This window comes from Mus pahari, chromosome 1, assembly GCF_900095145.1.
Source record: "Mus pahari chromosome 1, PAHARI_EIJ_v1.1, whole genome shotgun sequence".
NCBI classification, from domain to species: Eukaryota; Metazoa; Chordata; class Mammalia; order Rodentia; family Muridae; genus Mus; species Mus pahari.
Genome location: NC_034590.1, coordinates 2,703,551 through 2,726,024, shown reverse-complemented (window position 1 = coordinate 2,726,024; position 22,474 = coordinate 2,703,551). Strand labels below are relative to the sequence as shown.

The following is a 22,474-nucleotide window of genomic DNA, read 5'->3' as shown; positions in this document are numbered from 1 at the left end:
TTTGCTGTGATTAAAAGTGCGCATCACTGTGCCTCGAGTCTTGATGGATTTTGTTATTGTTGGTTGATTTTGTTGTTGTGGAAGCAGAGTCTTATTAGGAATACTGTCTCCGGGGGAGGGAGAGAGAGAGAGAGAGAGAGAGAGAGAGAGAGAGAGAGAGAGAGAGAGAGAGAGAGAGAGAGAATATCTCGCTCATAAGATCTAGGTTCACCGGCAGCCTGAAACCCAGATTCCACTTTTTAGATTTCTAGGTTCCTGGTCTTTCCGGGACCTCCTGGGACCCTTTCTAGACATCTACCCCAGAGGAATTCTCCGTGAACCGGCTGAGAGCAGATATTGTGGCAGGTGTTGTACGAAGGAGGGTTTGGTGTGCTTGCTTGTTTTTCCCATAAGTCACTGCGGCTTGGAACCTTGGTTTGAACTACATTTCCCAGAAAACAACGGGTGCAGGCAATTTACAGTTTAGTCCCAGTCCCCAAACACCTCGCAGGGTTCTCAGTGCTAGGCAAAAGGAATTCAACCTAAATCCAAGGGCGGTGACAGGAGGAGGGCTCTAAACAGATGTGTCGAATTTGGAGTTCTTGATTTGGACATGGAGAAGCCGCCAGTTGTTACTGGAATGTAGGCCTGTGGGTTCCTGAAGAGCACAGGAGCACTTTGTGTGTCTGTGTGAAGGAATGTGCGGGAGCGCGCTTACGTGCGCGCGTGCGTACGTGAAAGGAGGAGAAAGGGTTGAAAAGAGAAAGAAGGAGAGGAAAGAGGCAGAGGCAGGGAGTGGTGGGGAAGAGTGCTGTGACGGGAAGGGCTGGGATGTTTCTCCTGAGTAGGAAGCACAGTGAGAAGCTGCGACCAGTGGGTGACATTACAGGCCCCGAGGGGCAAGCCCCTGAATTTGCCTGGGCTGCTGTAGTTCTATGTGTCAATGACCCACCTAAGTTCCCTACTGTTTTCACCACTCGTCCTCCTCACTTTGACTTCTTGGGGCTGACACTGAAAGGTCTGTGAGAGGGAAGTCACAAGCTAACCCCTGGATGAAGTTTTTCAGCAAGAAGACACAGCATTGTTAACAGTGGGAGGCATGGGATGCTGCTGTTGGTTTTTGAAGTCAAGGACCAGCCCCGTACAAGCCTCAGAGTCGCTGCTCTGTAAACCTGAACACAGACAGCATCCAGTTGTTATGACTAAAGAAGCTCATTTTATACTGTGCAACCATCTTAGTACTCACCAACCAACTGTCTCTGACTCCAGTCCCTGGAAGATAAGTTCGGATTAACCCTGACTTAGTGACACCCAACCAAAAATGTAACTGCTTTATTATTTTTATTTTTTTTCAGTTTCTGTAAAAGGAAGGGCAGTGGAAGGGTATGCTGAGACATGGGAGCTTAGGAACCACATATCTCTGAGAGGAAGCCTCCTCAGCAGAAGAGTTGCAGCTCCTAGGGGAGGGTGTCCCCAGCTGAGCTAAGGACCAGGATCCTCAGCCCTGGAGGGATATTGAGGCCCCACATCTGCTCCACCACAGGGCTCAGCCACTCAGGGAGGCAGGACGCATGAAGTTGACCATGTTTATTTACCCAACACCATCACTAGGCAGGCCTGGGACATGGCTCCAGGGGGGAGAAGTGCAGTCTGAGGCACTGGTGATTCTCAGGCTCTGGGACACCCAGGTGCTGCTGGGAGATGCAGAAGACCTGAGAATGGAGTGAGGCCCTGCTGGCAGGACCTAGCCTGGGTCAGGTGTGTGTGTTTGTGTGTGTGTGTGTGTGTGTGTGTGTGTGTGTGTGTGTGTGAGAGAGAGAGAGAGAGAGAGAGAGAGAGAGAGAGAGAGAGCTCTGGCTGGTCCCACAGGGAGAGAGTCCTTGACTTGGCAGCAGCAGTGGACTCGAGCTTGGCTTGGTGACAACTGACTGGGAGCGCAGAGAGGCCTTCTATGGGAGATTAGACTGTGGCTCTATAGGTGAAGGCCTTCTCCAAGGCTCCCCACGGTGGATCCTGATGAAAAGAGGCAGTCCATGGTTTTAAGGCATTTATTGTCATGGAGGAAAGTAGATGAGTAAAACTGAGGTTAAATACCATTTGCAGGGAGGAGTGTCTGGGAAGGAAAGCTTATTGGCTAAGCCCTCCAGGCCCTTAGGTAACTCATTAAAATGGAGATCTGTCTTGAGCCTACATGACCGTAGGTCACGTCCTCTATCTGTGGAGGGGCTTAGGGCATTGCCATTACATGACTGATGGCCACAAATCTTTGGGGAGCTTCGGCTAGTGACAGGGGCCCAGTGCCGGGAGCAGACAAAATGCATACCATCCCTTCAAGGTCTCTGGGGTTTTAAACCTTAGCTCAACTAGGGACCAAGCTGCCATTCGCAGTCCCACAAGTCCCGCGCACTCCTTCCCTTTGCTCCTCTCGTTCTTTTCTTTGTTTCTTTTCTTCTTGCCTTCTTCCAATGAAAGAGTCAAAGCAGGCAGCAAATCTCATGAAAGAATTTTTGGAGGGCCTGTGATGCAGAGGAAGGAATCTTGGAGTGGCTGCCTCTGCTTCCAGGAGTTTTTCAGGGCAGAGATTTCCAGATTGAGGATTGGTGGGATTTCAAGTCCTGAGCTTGGGGAAGCCAGAGATTGGTGGGTTTTCCTGTTCAGGGATTAGGGGCTTTTTTTTTTTTCTTTTTTGTTTTTTTTTTTTTTTTCATCCCCTTTCCCTGCGCGGCCCCATGGATTAGGGTGGAAAGTCCCTCCTGGCTTTGGCTTTGGCTGAGGCGCCATATCTATGGATCTGCTCTGGGAGGCCGGAGAAGAGAGCCTGACCTTGTGGACAGCTCCTGCAGTGGCATTTCATCAGGGTTGTAGGCTGTGGCAGGAAAGGCGGCATCACTACCATGGACAGCTCCTGGTGGGTAGGCAGCTCCTGTTGAGGTTGGAAAGGAGATGTGCCACTGAAGATGGCTTCTGTGAAGGCTGCAGGCTGAGGACACGTCATGATTCAACCATTTTGACAGGAGCCACCATTTTGACAGCTCCGAGGTTTGGGGACAGGGGGCATCTCATCTTGACCTTAGGATGAAATGGAAAGGAGGAGCCTACCACAGCTTTGACAGTTTTTGAGGTGCGATGCTTAGGGGCTACAGAAAAGCCTTTTAAATGTGTGGATACTTTATACAACACCAGAAAATTCATACTAGTAAAAAAAAGTTTCAAATGTAAAGGATCTGGGAAGGCTTTTAGTTGGCTTCCATCTTTGCTCAACACCAGAGAATCCACACTGGTAAGAAACCTCACATAAGTCATTAGCATGGGAGGTCCTACAGATATGGCTCACCCCTTAACTTACATCAGAGAATTAGTGCATCTGTGAAAGTCTAAGCATGGAGGGAACATGAGGAAGCTTTGGACGTGGCTCATTTTTTTCCTTTCATTTCATGACTTCATAGAAATGCAACAGAGCTGGGTGTGGTGGTGCACGCCTTTAATCCCAGCACTCGGGAGGCAGAGGCAGGCGGATTTCTGAGTTCGAGGCCAGCCTGGTCTACAAAGTGAGTTCCAGGATAGCCAGGGTTATACAGAGAAATCCTGTCTTGAAAAAAACACAAAAAACAAAAAACCAAACCAACCAACCAACCAAACAAAAACCAAAAAACCAAAACAGAAATGCAACAGACCATGGTTCCCATGGGGGCCCTACAACCTGGTATTCCCTCTCCAGTGGCTATTCCCAAGGGATATGCCNAATTAGTCATTGACTTAAAAGATTGCTTCTTTTCTATTCCCCTCTACCCCGAAGATTGCAAACACTTCGCATTTAGCCTTCCCGTAGTTAATTGTGTAGGGCCCTCTCCTTGCATTCAGTGGAGAGTTCTCCCTCAAGGCATGGCCAATATAGTCCTATGCTTTGCCAAAAGTATGTGGCTCAGGTTGTTGATCCCTTCAGGAGGTCCTACCCTGATTATTATATTGTGCATTACGAGGATGATATCTTTGCTTCTGGGCCTGATGAAAATCAGTTATATTGTGTTGGTCTAAAACTTATTAATACCCTCCAGAGCCAGGGACTCTAAGTCTCTCCCGAGAAAATTCAGATTCCCCCCCCCTCATTTGTTTTTGGGCTTTGAATTGTTTCCTAATAGAATTCTCTCACAAAAGGTTCATTTAAGGATTCATTACAGACTCTTAATGATTTTCAATGCTTGTTAGGAGATATTAATTGGCTCCGCTCCTATCTAAAGCTTACAACAGGAGACTTAAAACCTTTGTTTGAGGGCTGGTGAGATGGCTCAGTGGGTAAGAGCATCTGACTGATCTTCCAAAGGTGCAGAGTTCAAATCCCAGAAACCACATGGTGGCTCACAACCATCCTTAACAAGATCTGACTCCCTCTTCTGGAGTGTCTGAAGACAGATACAGTGTACTTGCATATAATAAATAAATAAATCTTAAAAAAAACCTTTGTTTGATATTTTGTGTGGAGACTCAGATCTGTCCTTCCCATACACGCTGACTCATGAAGCACAAGTATCTCTGGCCAAGGTAGAATGTGTTATCAATGAACAAAATATTGGGTATTTCTGTGCAGATCTACCTCTCCAGTTCCTTGTTTTCTCTACACACTCTTCTCCCGCTGGCCTTTTATGGCAACTTAAACCTCTATTTTGGGTCCATTTGCCAACTTCTCCTTCTAGAGTACTGCCCACATATCCTCAGCTGGTCGCACATATTCTGTGCCTTGGCAGGGAAGCTGCACTTAGGCTTTTTGGTAAAGATCCTGACATTATTGTCCTTCCTTATGATACATCCCAGGTCCAGTGGGTAATTCAACACAGTGATTATTGCGCAGTTAATTGCACCTCCTTTCAAGGTGTGATTGACAATCATTGTCCTGCTGATAAATTGGTGCAATTCCTACACAGGACGCCTGTGGTTTTCCCAAAGAGATTAAAGTTGACCCTAATTGCTGGAGCTGCATTAATTTTTACGGATGGCTCTTCCACGGGCACCGCAGCTTTTAGTATCAGTGGAGAAATCTCACGCTTTATAACAGGCTTCTCCTCAGCACAGCTTGTGGAGCTAGCAGCCATTGTTAGGGTGTTTGAACTCTTGCCTAAAACTCCTTTTAATCTGTATACAGACAGTGCCTAAGTGGCTGCCTCTGTTCCCCTTCTGGAGACAGTTCCATATATCCGCCCCTCCACTAATGCCTCTCTGTTGTTTGCTAAGCTTCAGAAATTTATTCTTGCTCATAATATCCTTTTTTTTATTTTCATATACGTTCTCATTCTGGTCTGCCTGGGCCGTTGTTTGAAGGCAACAATGTAGTTGATCAGGCCACCCAGATAGTGGCTTCTGCCTTGTCTACCACTCTTCTTGCCACTGCTCAACAGGCTCACAACCTACATCACCTGAATGCTCATACCCTGAGACTTAAATTTTCTATTACCCATGAACAGGCAAAACAAATTGTTTGGCAGTGTAAGCGCTACCTGACCCTTCTACCTGAGCCACACGTGGGAATCAATCCTCACAGGTTGGTTCCTGGTGAATTATGGCAGATAGATGTGACTCACTTTGCTCCTTTTAAAAAGTTAAAATATATTCATGTTTCTGTAGATACTTTCAGTGGTTTATCTGTGTATCCCTACAGACTGGGGAGGCCACTAAACATGTTATTAATCATGTCCTCTCTTGCTTGGAGGTTACTCCACAACCCAAGATTTTTAAGACAGATAATGACCCAGGATATACTAGTTCCAGCTTCAAACAATTTTGTACTCAAATGGGGTTTAAGCATGTTACTGGCATTCCTTATAACCCCCAAGGCCATGGTATTGTAGAAAGGACTCATCGATCCCTTAAGAACATGCTTTCCAAATTACAGTCGGGGGGGGGGAGGGATTCTATATCTTCTCTCTGGCAATTTTAAGACTCTTTTAAATCATGCGTTATTTGTTTTAAATTTTCTTACATATGATTCTCCAGGCAAATCTGCTGCAGATTGCCTCTGGCAACCCTCAACTGCCAATAATTATGCAGAAGCTATGTGGTGAGCCCCCCTGTCCCACAAATGGCAGGGTCCAGACCTGGTCCTCATATGGGGCAAAGTACATGCCTGAATTTATGATTCAGAAGCACAAAATGCTAGATGGCTTCCAGAATGCCTAATAAATCCATGTAATTCATCCAGGGAAGAAAAACCCTGAGAAAAAAATTTCTACATATGCCTTTCTATGAAGGAGTGGCAGTATTTGGATCGGTTATTGCAACCAATGATATCCATAAGCTTGGCTGGCATCCCAAGGCCAGCACAGGACTCACACTGAGCCAGGTGTCAGGTGTGGGCTCGTGCCTTTGGGGGCTCTCCATGCTCCCCCCTCAGGCCTTGTTAGAGGTTTGCAATCAGACTATTGTTGTAAATGCCACTTTTCACCACTTTGGAGCACCTAATGGTACTTATTTGGCATGTTCTACTGGACTTACTCCTTATGTGATCACCCAGACATTTTTAGCTCACAGAGATTACTGTATCCTGATTCAACTTTTCCCAAAGCTGACAGTGCATCATGCAGACTTTATTCCAGTTCTGGGATAAAGACAACAACCTGCCCTGCAATAAGAGAGAGTCTATTACTTCGGTAACCTTAGCAGTGGTCCTTGGTGTGAGTGCTGCAGGCATGGGGATGGGTATTGCCTCCCTGGTCTCCTCCCAACAACAGTCTGCACAGTTCACCCAGCTTAGCCTCACGGTGGACAGAGACATTCAGGAACTACAAAAAGGCTTGAGAAACTTAAAAGATTACTTAGTCTCCTTGTGTGAGGTAGTGTTGCAAAACAGACGAAGCCTTGATTTGGTATTCCTGCAGAAAGGAGGACACTGTGCAGCCCTCAAAGAAGAGTGTTGTTTTTACACTGATAAGACTGGCCTAGTTCAAGATAGCATAGAAAAAGTCAGGATTAGCCTAGAGGAAAGAAAGCATATTAGAGAAAAACAAGAATCTTGGTATCAGAATTGGTTTTTTACCTCTCCTTGGCTTTTCACTTTGCTTCCCACCATTCTGGGACCTTTCTTGGGCATTCTGCTGCTTTTGTCATTTGGCCCCTGGACTTTTAACAGATTAACCAGTTTCGTTAAATCACAGATTGATTCTGCTTTAAAATCAGTTGCAGTCCACTACCATCAGCTAGACATCCAAGACTCAGCAGAAGATCTCTCTTCCACTGATGCAGAGAGAGCAGCTGGCCACTTCAGTTCTCCACCCTTGCTGCAGATGCAGAGCCTTCTTGGTTCCATAGGCTGTGGAGATGTCAATACTAGGAGGGTGACCCCCTGGCTTCTAATAGTGACTGAGGGCCATAAGCTGTGAAGTTACCAATGATGGGAATATTGAGGTGCTGTGAGCCAGATGCACACCCCTTTTGGCTGCAAGGAGACTCAATGATGGGAATATTGTGGAACGCCCCCAGCATAACCTAAGACAGAGCCCTTGCTTAACCAGGACCTGAAAAGGCCTCGTTCCTGTGGTGCTGGACATGGGTGCAAGCTCATGGCCTAAAACAAGGTGCTTCACCGACCCTCTTTTCATGGCCACCCCCCAACTTTTAATAAAGAAAAAAGGGGGAGATGTTGGAGACCAGGCTGAGATAAACCAGGCCATTTACAGCCCCTATCTGGGAGCCATATAGTCCTTTGTTGAAAGCTGAGTTGCCCCCTCCCACTTCCTTCCTCTCACTTCGTTGAGAGCAGCATCGAAGAGAACTTCTAATGTCCCTGCTGGTCCTGGTTGCTCCTGCTGACTTGTGCAGATTCAGCAGAGGCCTGGCTGTTCCTGCTGTGTCATGCCACCGGTGCTGATTCATGTTTGCTATCTTTATGCTACTGAACTGGACTGTTGGTATATATCCTGTCAATACAGATTGGAGTTGCTTCAAAGAACTATTTCTAAACAGGTCCATTTCCCCTGAATCTGAATCACCCTTATTTTCTACTACCTATGGTGGGTGGTGGGTTTTAAGACAGGTTAAAGAATTTAAGAAACCTTATTAAAAGTAGGCTTTTTTTGAAAAAATGGAAGCCAGCAGGTGATGCCCAAGGTGGCTTAGGCATAATGGGTAACTCTGCTTCTAATGTAGAGGAAATGGCAGGTTATGAGGGGTTAGCAATGTTGCTTAAGGAGACTGGTGAAATAGCAACTAGGTGGTCTTCTGCCTTACTCCCAAAAGAGGATTTTTAAAAAAGTTTTGCTTCATATTTTTCATGTATACTATTTTGAAAAACTTTAAGGAGAACCCTAACAATTCTTTTCTGCTAGAGAAGATCGCAGAGTTGGCTATGCACTTAGAGAATTTGCTGACAGAGGCTGAAGTATTTGGAAAACAAAGAGGACCTCTCAAAAAAAAAAATGGAAGGAGAAAAACGTCCTTGGTGAATAAGAACAGGGATTTACTGCATGATGAAAGCTGGAAGCAAACTAGGCTGGACAGTAAACAGCTGCTGGGCCCTACTCCACATACTCTCCCTGCCAAGCACCCAGAACACCTCTGTGAAACTAGGGGCCAGGAAGAGTAGGAAATCGGAAAGATACAACTGGATAGTGTTCTGCCAAGTGCACCACCAGAGAATTTGCTTGGACCTACACAGCTACCTCAGCCTTCCCAGTCTTTGTACAACATATATGTGCTAATGATCGTGGCTCTGCCTATAATGAATTGACCTGGTATCTGATAGAAATGCTAGATCTAGAGCATTTTAAAGAGGTTGTTATATGATATAGCTTACATTCTCCTTTTGTTAAATAACTGCTAAATGCTAAGTACACAGCATAGGGTTATCCCACAAGATCGGAAGGGATTGGCATCAGCTTTTCTAGAAGCTGGACAGCAATTACAATGGTTTTCATGGTAGAGGCAACGAAGCCACCACAAAAACAGAACAACAAAATGTAGCACGTGGGATAAATGTTACTAAAGAGCAGCTGCTTGGTGAAGGGAGTTATGCTGACCTACAAGAACAAATCCAATCTAATGATGGTGCAATTGAACAATATCATGCTGCGGCTTTAAGAGCTTGGGATATAATTGAGGATCCTGGGGCGAGAGGGTGGAGAATCTACTACATTTACTAAAATAATACAGGGTTCTGGAGAAGTCTTTACAGAATTCTTACAGAGTTGGGTTCAACTGTGAAAAGAGCCATATTAGACCCTGAAACCAGACAGTCATTGATAGAAATATTGGCATTTAAAAATGCAAATACCAAATGTATGAGAGCAATCAGATTATTGAAAGCTCGAAGATCCCCAATTGAAGTGGAAACTTAAGGGCCCTTTGGAAAGTCAGTTGTGTCAGATGGTGTTTTGGTGGGGTAAACACTTGAAGGATTTTTTTTCCTGAAGTGGACACTGGTGAAAGGATGTTTTGCTAAAGCAAGCACATGAAAGGATATGTGATGAAGGATGTTTTGCTAAGGACACACATGTATTGGTCCACCTTACATTGTGTAGTTGAGCTGCATTTGTTGGGACTCCATAGAGAGAAACTCATCAAACAAACAACAAACAAACAAAAAACTGTTAGTGTTATACTGCAGCTTCTTGCTATTTCTGCAGAATGGGGCCGGATTGACAAAGTGATATCAGCTGAGACAGACTCACTTGGAGTTTTGCTAAAAGACTTACATGCTGAGTCAAGACTTGTGATGAGGCAAGGCCCATGATGTTTGGAGGGAGTATAAATAGGACTCAACAGATTGTGAGAGTGGCTTATTTATAGAGCTAGCTGTGTGATGCTTCTTGGTCTCACATCTTTGCCTTATTGATCACAGAACCTGGAAAATCCAGAGACTGGACAGACAATACACAACTGGATAAACACAGACTGGGCTAGCTTTTTTCAAACTAACCATTTTTTTCTTGGGGCTCCAAAACAGGAATTCTTCATCCCAATTCAGCAGGAAGCAAATATATATAAGTCCACTGTCCCAATCCCTTAAGTTGGGGTGGGTAGTTTTGGTTGCTTGATGTGTAATAGTTGTTAACATCTAAGGTGGAAGGTTGCTATTGGTTATGACCAGGGATTGATAAAAATTTAAAGTCTTTTTGTTTAATTATTGTATATTAATAGAAATTTAAGGTTTTTGTTTAGTTATTGTATATTGACAGAAAAATGAAGTTGTTTTGTTTGAATTATTGTATATTAATATAAATTTAATGTTTTGTGTAATTATTGTATATTGAGAGAAATTTAAGGTTATTTTGTTGGACCATTGTTGACTATGTTGTACATAAGCCATCTTAAAAAATGTGATGAGCCATGTGTGGTGGCACACGCCTTTAATCCCAGCACTCAGGAGGCAGAGGCAGGCAGATTTCTGAGTTCGAGGCCAGCCTGGTCTACGAAGTGAGTTCCAGGACAGCCAGGGCTACACGGAGAAACCCTGTCTCGAAAAAACCGAAAAAAAAAATGTGATGGTTCTTATAATTATTTCTATTGCATATAGATTGTTAATGTTAGAGAAAATGAAAAAAAAATTGAGACAGGGTTTCTCTGTGTAACCCTGGCTGTCCTGGAACTCGCTAGCTTTACTATGCTTCATTGGTCTCTCATCTTCACTGATCTTTACTTCATTGAGAGAGGCACGGCAGAGAACTTCTCCTGGCATCCTTGCTGATCTTGGTCACTCCTGCTGACTTGTGCAGATTTGGTGGAGGCATGGCTGCTTCTGCTTGGCCATGCCACTACTACTGATTCATGTTTGCTATCCAAACACTACTGAACTAGACTGCTGGTATCCTGACAATTAGAGATTAAAATCACCCCCAAAGAACTACTTCTAAACGGCATAGAACAAAGCTTCAAGACTTCTGGATTGAGCTGCTGCTGTTGATTCATGCGAACTAAACTTCTGATATCCTGACAACACAGATTAGATTTGCTCCAAAGAACTATTTCTAAATAGTTTCACTTTCCCTGTATCCTAAATACCCCCTCCACTATCTCTGGTGGGTGGTAGGTTAAAAGGGAGGTTAAAGATTTATGCAAAATAAGTTTATAGAAGAGGAGCATGGACTGGTGCTTTATTATAATATATCAGCTTTTGATGTGAATGAATTGCAGTTTCCTTTAGTGAGTAAGGGCTGATACCTTTTGCACATTATGTCCACAGTGCATCTATTTAGAATGAATGGAAGCTGCTGTTCTAGGCAAGATGAATGGATATAGTTTTAATGATCCATATGTACTTTGAAGTTCAGCAGAAATATTCAGCAGAAACAATTAAGAGTATATCTAAACACCATTTGTAATAAAGATTAAACTGAAATCTCAACGGAAAAGGTTTAGGTTTCATTGTGTTAAAAATTATTTTGGAGTTTCTACCCCACCTTTGATCATTTAGTTCCAAAATAAAAGACACAAAACCTTTATATTTATTGTAAGCCTTAAAGCACTAGAGCTGGGCAAATACCAACCCTCTATGTTACTTTAGCTACTTCCTTGTCAATAAATGTGAGATCACTTGGCCTGTTCCTCCTGGGCCACATCTACCACAACTGACTGGCTGTCATGGCATACTCTCCTCATGACATCTTCTTTCTTCTTCTCTCCTCCATTTCTCATGGTCTCTGCCTCAGACCTCCAAGCCCAGGAACCAAAGCCCCTTCTTCTGCTCAGCATATATGCAACAAATAGTTTTAAATTAAGGAGCAATGTTACATAGCATTACTTGGTGTACATGAGGATCTCCTTGTCAGGGGGCAACCAGATCTCAGGGGCCAGTATTTAGCATTATAGCATATAGCCACAGACCAAACCTCAGCAAGCTTTACTATATAAATAAAACAATATTGACAACGGAACATACTACGATACATCTGTAATCACAGTACTCGTCAGGACACGTCAGGAAGATTGCTGCAAGTCTGAAGTCAGCCTAGGGTTTGTAGCTGCCTTTTTGCTAGTTTGTTGCTTCTTATTTCTTCCACCATTTCACCCCCCTAACACTAGAAAAGAAAGGGAAAAAAAAGTATATAGAGAAAGGAAAGACATCCCCGAATAAAGTCAGAGGTCATAAAGGGTGAGATGCTGTGATTAGAATACTTCTTGCTGATGAGGGGGGCAGGATTGATCTTCACTGTCAGGATATCTGTAAGTGTTCCTGCTCAGATGGAAAACTGTTCCAGGGCTCTGGAGCCCAGGAACCACACAGCTTTGAGATGGGAAAGGTATCCCAGAAGAAGGGGCCCAGGAATTACACATCTCTTAGGTCGGATAGTGTTCCAAGGGAAGGGGAACCACACATCTCTGAGAGGAAATGAAAGACCCCCATGGGAAGATCCCCCACTCAGGTCTCACAATGGCACACACCCAAGAAACATGAGAGACCGTCTTGATGCAAATGCATGAGGCAGTTTATTATCGGAGCTCCGGGCCTACATGTATCTCATGCAGGAGACAGAGGAATTGACCCCGAAGCTCGGAGGCTAGGGGCTTATATACAAAAGAGTTGGGAGTAAGGGCATATTTGGTGCAGTTTCACACAATTGGTTAGTTTAAACATCTGCAATTAGTACATGCAGATCGGGGTAACGGCAATCCTAAAAGGCTGGTGCTTATCTGTGTTAGCAGAGCATCTGGCTAATGTTTGACCCAAATCAGGAGGAGGGCTGGAGACAGGGAGGGAGTTGCTAAGCCAGGAGGCCCATGACTCAGCTGAGATAGTCCGGACATCCTTGCATGCCTTCTCTATCTTTATGGCCAGCCAGTTCCTGGAACGACTTAACAGCCTGTCTTAACAGCTTGTTCTGGCCTGTCTGGACATTCCTGGGCCTGTTTTGCTTTTTCCTGGGCCTGTGAACTTTCTGACTAACCAGCATGAGCCACCTAAATCAGAGATCTTAAATTTAATTTTCTTTCAGAAGCCTCCTCAGCAGAGGCATTGCAGCTTCCAGGGGAGGGGATCCCTAGCTGAGCTGGGGAACTCAGAAGTCTCAACGCTGCTCCTTCTTTGAGTCTTCTCTGCTTCTTTTGTTCTTGGCTTCTTCTGATGAGTCCCTCCATGGAATAAATCGCATGAAGGAAATTTAGTGGAGGGAAGAATCCAGCAGTAGGAGGGAGACATCCAGGGACAGCAGCCCTTCTGTCCTAGGAGTGGATAGCAGGGAGCTGGGCAAAGGGAAGGGATTATATTGGATTTCTTCCCGAAAAAAGGTATGTAATTCCTGGTTTATCCCAAGTAAAACATATGCATTCACATCTGCCATCAAGTAAAGCAGTTTGGACAAGCAAGGACCATCTCCTTCATCAAGGATCTCTACTTGGGGGAGGCCTTCACCATAAAGAGCCTACCTAAACTTCCTGGCGAGAAGAAGCAGCTGCCCTCCTGGGTTCTTCCCTCCCAATAAATCTCATGTGAGATTTGTTGTGGAGTGTGACTTTGTGGTATTCTTTGGTGTGCCTCCCCTTCAGCCTTGAGTTGGTTAAACAAACCTCCTCAGACACTGGAGCCAGGAGTCTGGCTTTGCTACATTTACATCTTCCTGCCAGAGAACTGAGAACTGCCCGGCCTGCTGAGCTGCTGAGGAGCCTACTTTACAATTCTACCCAGCTGAAACTAGCAAGGGAACCCAGCTGAAACAAAGGGACGGGTCTTGGGTTTTCCCATATAAATTCAGTGCTGTGCATTAAAGACTGAGCCTTTATCAGAGAACTGTGTTTTGGCTCATTATTTCTCTCGCCATCCTTCCCATCCATCCCCAGCTTTCCTTTCAGGAGCCCAGTGACCTGTGGCCGCTGGTGGCCACATCTACATTTGGCTCTCAGCTGCCAGGACACCTTTCCCTTCAGAACTGTAACACTTTGAAGAAGCCTTTCCCCTCAGAGCTGTAACACTCACAGAAGGTGAGAATCATAAAGGAATGCTTCTTGCAGGCTTATGTTCTGGCTCATACTCATGTAGTTTTTTTATATTGTCCAAGAACTTTTTAAAAAAGATTTATTTACTTATTATGTGTAAGTACACTGTTGTTGCCTTTAGACACACCAGAAGAGGGCAATAGATCTCATTATAGATGGTTGTGAGCTACCGTGTGGTTGTTGGGATTTAAACTCAGAACCTCTGCAAGAGCAGTCAGTGCTCTTGACAGCTGAGCCATCTCTCCAGCCCATCCAAGAACATTTTCAGAGGAAATGGTCCTGCAGACAATAGGATGAGCTTTCCTACATGCATGAAGAAAAATCAAGGCAATCTATCATGCACATGGCTATGTATTATTTTGATAAAGATAATTGCTCAATTGAGACATTTTAAAAGATGTCTCTAGGTTGTGCCAGTGTCTTTTTTTCTTAAAGATTTATTTATTAGTATACATAAGTACACTGTAGCTGTCTTCAGACACACCAGAAGAGGGCATCAGATCCCATTATGGGTGGTTTTAAGCCACCATGTGGTCACTGGGATTTGAACTCAGGACCTTTGGAAGAGCAGTCAGTGGTGTTACCTGCTGAGCCATCTCTCCAGCCCACTTGTGCCAGTGTCTTAGTTACTTTTAGATTGCTGTGAGAAGACATTAGGAGCAAGGCAATTTACGAAGGAAGATATTCCATCTGGCTAGTGGTCTCAGAGGGCTTACTTGTGCTTATAGTTTCCGAGTCTGTATTGGTGGAATGAAGGCACAGAGGCAAGAACAGCAACTATGAGCTCACATAGTGACCTGTCAACAGGAGGCAGAGAGGGAGGCACACTAGGAAGTATGAGTAAGGACACACCTCCTAATCCTTCTCAAATAGTTCCACCAACTGAGGACCACGTATTCAAACCTGGGGATCATCTTCACTCAGACCACCAGTCAGGCTGACAGAAGTTAATTAGGCACCATGCATATTTCATTTTCCATGTAATTTCAAGTTTCAAACATGAATGTTTGTGGGTTTTGGTCTGATGCTGTCATGTATTCAAATGTTAAATTCTGTATCCCAAGATCTGACTGCTTCAGCTTTTGTTGTGCAAACCTCACTACCCAATTTAAAACCACTGATTAAATAAAGGTGGCTACAGCCAATTACTGAAGGAGATAGAGCTGGGCACACCCAACATGGAGCATATAATCCAAGATTAGGAGAGTAGATTTAGGCTTTACCTAAAAGTTCTGAACCACAGGAGGCTGGAGGGAACCAGAGGTTTGTTTAACCAACTCAAGGCTGAAGGGGGGGCACACCAAAGAATAAACTGTTCCAGCTTCCTGACTAATCTTACCTCAGAATGCTTCAATGCTGTTTCCTCAAAAGACTTGCTTCCAGAACAGCTTCAAAGAAAGCTGCTGATTCTAGATAACCTCAGTTCACCCAGCCTTACAAGACTTCATGTGTGCCTAAACTTTCTGAGCATACAGAGACTGGACAACAGATGCTACGTCTAGCTTTCCTAAGGCCATCCCTTTTCCCAATCTTTGGGTCCCCCAAAGAAATACTTTGCTCCAAATCAACAGGAAGGAGCTTTAAGGGCACAGCATCCCATTCCCTTAAGGTGAGATGGGTAGGTTTTGGTTGTTCACTGTTTTATTAGATGATAGATGCTTGTCATTATAAAAGGGTTGATTGTTAAATGGTTTTGACCAAGGAGAAAACAAGGTATAGGAGGTTAGGCTTAGGGAATTCTGTTTCCTTTTCTTTTTTCTATCCTTCTTTCTTGTGTAGGGGAAAAGAGATTGAAAAGAAAAAAGGTGGATATAGGAATAGAATAGGTAAAATAGGAATATGGAGTCAATTATTGAATCTAGTCTTAATCCAAAGGGCATTTAATAACCAATAAGTTCATATTTGTATATATCTTTGTATATAGATACATATTAAGGACATATTTTGTTACATTGGTATGATGTTTTAATATTGACATATATGTCTGTTATATTTTGAAACATTAGTATAGATTTTTATATATTGATATAAGATTTGAGGTTATTTTTGTTACAACTTACTTTATATTATGTTTCAATTCTTATAAAAGGTATTGGATCTGTACAGTTCAATTGAAGGTGTAATGTAAAGCTAGTCTCTTTAAAAACTGCTATTACAAACTGTTTAGGACAATTAAAAATACAAGTTGATTATCAGGCAATCAAACTCATGGTAATGTTAGATACTAGACTAGTTCGTCATAAAATAAGCTTCCTAGGTTGAATGGACAGTAAATAGCCAAAAAACAAACAAAGTTTTCCTATTCAGATATACTGTGTATAGATAGATGTTTTCCCAAAACCTCAGAGACTTACAGAATATAACATTTAAAGTTTTCTTATTATTAATATAAGGCCTTTTTCACATTAATACATGTCAGCTCCTGACAGCACCCTGAAGTGGAAATTTCTGGTTTCTTTGGAGAATCAGTTGTGTCATGTGATTTTGGGTGGAGACTCTCTTATGAGAGGATATTCTGATAAAGCAGATACATGGGAGGAAATTTTTCTGGAAGCTGCCTAGAAAAGGGGCATGCGGTGCTTTACTGGAGCAGATGCTTGAGGGGACACATAATGTTTATAAAGAGTAAAGTAAAACCCAACAGACAGTGGGCAATGCTCTGGCATTGGTTTACCTTGCAACTTTTTGCTGGTCTTTGTTGGACTTTGCTGATGCTGGTTTTCACTGATTTGTCTTCTTTGCTGATCATTTTTTTCATGACTTTGAGAGAAAAACTCACCAAAGAACTTCTTGTGATATTCCTGCAGCTTCTTGTCACTTCCACAGACATGGCCTGATTGGCAGAGCCTTGCAGTTTCTTCTGGATTGAACTGACACTGCTGATTCACGAATAGTGTTTGTGAATGTATTGAGCTACTGTTGCTGATTTGAGTGAACTAAACTGCTTATATCCTGACAACGAAGATTGGAATCACCTCTAAAGAACTATTTATAAACAACCCATATACCTCTTTGCTCTATTAACCTTTCCTTTCTACTACCTCTGGTGGGTGGTGGGCTAGAAGAGAGGATAAAACATTTAAGAACCATTATTAACATCGTTTTCAAAAATCTAAGCCTGCAACAACCCATTCAAATTGGAAGAAGACAAGAGCATCAGAAATCCTCCATATGGAATTGCTTCAAATGTGGAAAGCTGTCACTAGGCAAAAATTACCATTGCTCCGACCACTGGAAAAAAATGCTGTCTGAAATGGGCAAACATGATGGAGGAAAATCAATTGCTGAACTCTGCCAAGACAGTGTAAGCAGACCTTCATAATTCCTGCTTTATTAAAGATCTGGCACATATTTTGGGCCGGGATGCTGAAGGTAGATGCTCCAATATTTTAGAGAAATTCTGGGGGACTGTTCAGGCAGCAAGATCCTCAGTCATTTCTTAATTTTAGACATTGCTTGGCGGCACTTCCTGCATACTAAGGTAATATTTATTCCTTCTCAAGTTTCAGATAGGGTTGAAGACTAGATGTTTGTAAGCTCACAGTTAAGCTTACGTTGTTTAGGATTTAAGAGTATGTTTTTACTTCAGTAGTACAAGTTATAATAGAAAATGATTTAGGAATGAAACGCTAAACTCACCCAAATAGAATAGATAATAAAATACTTTATCCAAAGTTGCCAAATACAGATAGACTGGACTTTAAATATAATTCTCACTTGGTGATTTTCATAATTGTTTCATATTTGTTCCTACTGTATGTCATTTAGAATTGTAAGAGAAAGAACCTTTTTATGTAGACAAAAAGGGGGAAGTGTTAGGGATTATTCTCGTCGTGGATGTGCCTGGTGCTGTTTGTATTTTGACATTAATTCCAGTCTCTTGGGAGGGGTTGGGGACAAGGAGTGAGTCAGGTACTCAGGGGACTTCTTGTAAACCATCCCCTAATGAATAAAGGTGCCAATCACTGGACAAGTAGGAGGGACTTTTGGGTTGGATAGGGGAAGAGAGGAAGCAGGAAGGAGAGAGGGTCTTTTGGATGGGGATAGTAAGGACAAGATGTAATAATTACTAGTGTCTCCCATTTTCAATGGTAGATCCATCAGGATTCTCCACCAGAGGATTTAAATTTAATAAGACTTGCAAGATTAAGATTTTAGTTGTTGTGCCCAGACACTGAATTACTGTTGTTTCTGAACTAAGTTTGTGTTGTGTTTTCCTTCACAAAGCAGCTTGTCAGGGTTCAAGAGAAAAAGATACATGGCAAAGTGTGGATTTAACTGATGTGCATCACAAAGGCCGTGGGGCTTTTGAAGCATTGGGCTGGTGTGGTAGAGACCCGTCAGTAGGAACTTAGTGAGTTAGGTGCAGAGATTTTTGGAGCTGAGTCAGAGAGTCTCCACAAGATAAGAATAGGTCAACCAAAGACCTTCGGGGCTGAGAGTGGGTGGGCATAGTGTGGAAACTTGTCATTCTCTTATTAATATTTCCCACAACACGGTCTAGTGCTGATATGTGTTCAAATAAATAAATTCTGTACTCCAAGGTCTGGTTGTCTCAGGATGAACACACTCCCACATGCCAGCTTTCGTTGTGTAAACCTTGTTTCCTAATTTAAAACTATTGATTAAATAAAAATGGCTAGACAATTACTGAGGGGAGCAGAATGGAGATAGCTGGGTTTTCCGTTACCTAGCTGGGGGGGGGGGTCACAGGTAGAAAGGAGAATGAAGTAGGAAGGAGATAGAGGGAACAAGATGTCTTCATTAGAAGTGATGGACCAGGAGCACATGCCTGAGTAAAATACCCTCCCAGGATGAACTGCTGGAGCCAAAGTCATGTGGGTGAGATTCAAAGAACAAATAACTTGGGTAATGCAGCTGGGAAGTAGTCTAGTGAACAGAAATATAGATTATGGGTAATACCCCAATAATGGTGCTAGAGCTGATTTTTAAAAAAATCCATAGGACTCTGCTTTGATTATGGGGGGGGCTGGGCAGGTCATATTAATAACTAATTGAGTTTACTAAACTCAATTTACAAATGTTCCTCTTTCAAAATACTCTGACATGCTTACCCAATTGTGTCTTGTACGTGAAAAACTTCTCCCACTCTTAGGCTCCTAAGTTTAGAACATTGTGGAAGTTTTGGAAGATGGAAATGGAGAAAGTCAGTCACAGTGGGTAAGGTCACCAAGGTTTGAGTCTAGTCCCACTTCCTAGTTTGTCCCTGTTTCCTCGTAGTTTCATGCTTTCAAGCTCCAGGTAGGAACATGACCTCATGTTCCCATAGTCATGCATGCCTCCCTGCTGGGATGGGCTGAATCCTCTCAACTGCCAAAAATCAACCCTCCCTTAAGTTACTTCTGGTTAGATATTTGACCACAGCTCTTGAGGTTTGGTCTTTTGCTAAATTGTTATGCTAAACAGTGGCCTCCAAAGCCTGGCAGCCCCCAGGGATGAGAGAATCCATAGTAAACCCAAGTGACACTAGGTAGCCTTCTCCCTGCCCCCCAAGTTATCCCTGATTGGTGAAGAAAGATGCCTACAGCCAATATCTGGGAAAAAGAGAGAGATGTGGGGCTTGGGGTTCTTGGACTCAGGGTTAGAGGTGGACCAAAGGAAGATGCCATGAGGTAAGGGATCTTAAGAACTGGACATATGGGCTGAGCAATTGGATTAAGAGCTGCCCATCCAGAACATGTCAAGTCATAACTTGAGGTTATTGGTTGGGAGATAAAAAAACTAATAGTTTAGAGGGTACACATCAGTCCAGCTCTAATGCTATAAAGGGTTATTATAAATATAAAAGTGTTGTGTCTTTTATGTGGGGACTGACTGGTCAAAAGCAGGGTAGAAACCCTAATTTGAGACTAAATATCTACTATTACAAACTGGTGAACCAAAGAGTGCAAGAACTCACTTTTAACAAAATGATTTCAGATTATTAAGTAAAACACACTGTCACATTAAGAATAAGAAGACAGGGAGAAATGGCTCTAGCAAGGTCGGTTCCTCCCCAAGCTTGCAGAGTTCCAGCAATGGTTGAAATACATGCTGGTTTGTCAAAAGTGATTCCAGGGACTGATTCCAGGAGTTAAAGTGTGAATAGTACAGCTATGCCCCTGAACTGATCACTTGCCAAAGGGCAGATGCAGCTGTAAGCCTCTGCTGTGGAATAGAACAGGCAAAATCCTGCCACTCAGAGAGAGGAGAGCAGGTGGCATGCCTCCTGCAATAAAAAAATAGAGAGAATAGCATGAATTGATGTGTCAATGCCACCTTAAGCAACTGGTTTCCTTGAATGTGGGCCCCACGGGAAAATGGTGACAGCTCAGCATGACACCAGAGCATGATGTCTTGGGAATATGCTTATGGGAATATGCTTATACGGTAAATAAAAGGGAATTTAAATGAAATTGAATATAGAGAAGGATATTAAACTAAGAAAAGGAGGTGTATACATATTAAATAAATAAATTCACACCATTGATCTTAATAATTGGGAGACAAAGGCAGAGACAGAAAGGTTTCTTGTGAGTTCAAACCCATCCTAATCTATAGAACATATCTATGTCAGCCCAGGCTACATAGGGAAACCCTGTCTTAATAAATAGTAATAGTTTTACATTGTTTTAGATTATCAAAGATATTAATCTCTAAAGAAGAGAGAAAGAAATGAGAATTGATATAAATGCTTCCAAGAGTAGATAGATGATAAATCAATCAATCCAGACCTTTGATCTCAATACTTAGGAAACAAAGGCAGGGACAAATAGGTTCTTTGTGAGTTCCAGGCCAGCCTAATCAACAGCAAATCTATGTCAGCCCCAACTACACAGAGAAACCCTCCCTGTCTCGATAAACACTGCTCCTGCTCCTGCTGCTGCTACTACTACTAGGAATATAATAATAATAATTTTAGTTGTTTTAAATTATCAAAATGATGGTAGTTATACATTCAGTGGTTATGATGGTATTATGTACCCTCTATGAGAGGTCAAAATAAAGCAAACCTAGGTAAAAAGGGGCTGCTAAATTAGATCAATCTATACTTTAATGACTTTAGACTGCCACACAAAGTACATGCTGTGCTGGGAGAGAGGCTCTGTATTTGTGTTAATAAGAAATAAAAGGCTTTGGACGCTTTCCAAGTAATAAAGTTCAGATTTGATAGAGGAAGATCCACTGAAGTTCTCAGCTACAGACAGGAGAAAATCAAAAGGACCAAATATATTGGTAATGCATATTACTAAACACTCAATTGGAACAACCCTGAAACTGACTGGGACATATATATGTTTTCAGACAGAACTTCATCTTACATGACCAATAAATCTTGTTGGCTACAGAATTCTCATGACTTATTATTATATACCATCCTTACATATGGCATGACTGGAGATTCATATTACAGTTTGATTATATGATCAAACTAACCTTTAAAGAAAGACAGTTGTGAGCGGGCGTGGTGGTGCATGCCTTTAATCCCAGCACTTGGAGGCAGAGGCAGGCAGATTTCTGAGTTCAAGACCAGCCTGGTCTACAGAGTGAGTTCCAGGACAGCCAGGGCTAAGCAGAGAAATGCTGTCTCAAAAAACCAAACCAAACCAAACCAAACAAACAAACAAAAAACAACATAAAAGACAGTTGGTTTTCACTTGCTCAAAGAACAAACATTTACCCTTATTTGATCTGTACACCCTGCACATTTCATATAAATATCTTTATAGAACTATATATTGCTTATAATGTTTGTATGTTGCAGAATGAAAGACTAAGAGAGCAACCCTGACAGAATTCACCCTCAGGGATTCTGAGATGCTAAGAGCTGCTGTTCTAGCTTCCTGAAGCATTTTCCAGAGACTTACTTCTAGAACAACTTCAAAAAAGACTGCTCAGTTCATCTAGCCTTTTGCACTGTCCCAGTCAGGAATTCGGTTAAGCCATGAACTTTCTTGGCACATAAAGACTGGACAACAAAAGACATCAGCCAGCTTTCTTTTGACTTAACAATTTTTCCAACATCTGGGCCCCCAAACAGAAATTCTTGGTCCAAATTCAGCAGGAAGCAGTTATAAGAAGACTGTCCTACCACCCTGAAAGTTGGGGTGGATAGTTTTGGTCATTTTATGAATCGTTGATATGTTGTCATTTTAGGGGATGATTTACAAATAGTTATTCTTTTGGACAGGAAGGAAACTAAATAGAAAGCTTAAACTCTTCGGGCGGGAAAGGTGCCAGATGACTGGAACCAGAAACGGGATCTTTTCCAGAAGCTGCGTCGCTTCTCCAGGCTGCCCTCTCCCTGGCAGTGCACTGGAGCAAAGATGGCTCTCCTTCTGGCTCAGGCCTTGAGACTCCTCCCGGGCGGACACCTCTCCTCGGGCAGGAAAGGTGCCAGATGACTGGAACCAGAAACTGCCGGGGAGAGGGCAGCCTGCAGAAGCGACACAGCTTCTGGGAAAGATACCATTTCTGGCTCCAGTCACCTGGCACCTTTCCCGCCCAAGGAGGGGTGTCCTCCCGGGAGGAGTCTCAAGGCCTGAGCTGCCAGGAGAGCCATCTTTGCTCCGGTTCGCTTAGG

General features: G+C 43.0%; 1 protein-coding gene across 1 annotated transcript in view; it reads left to right on the top strand.

Annotated features, from left to right (window-relative positions):
• The first annotated feature begins 6,656 nt into the window (after positions 1-6,656).
• LOC110331231 (cation channel sperm-associated protein subunit gamma 2-like) overlaps positions 6,657-22,474 on the top strand; it is a 58,488-nt gene continuing 42,670 nt past the window's right edge. The window contains exons 1-2 of the mRNA XM_021211685.1: positions 6,657-6,800; positions 7,122-7,301. Coding sequence (XP_021067344.1) covers positions 6,657-6,800; positions 7,122-7,301 — 324 coding nt within the window. The remainder of the gene's footprint in view (positions 6,801-7,121; positions 7,302-22,474) is intronic.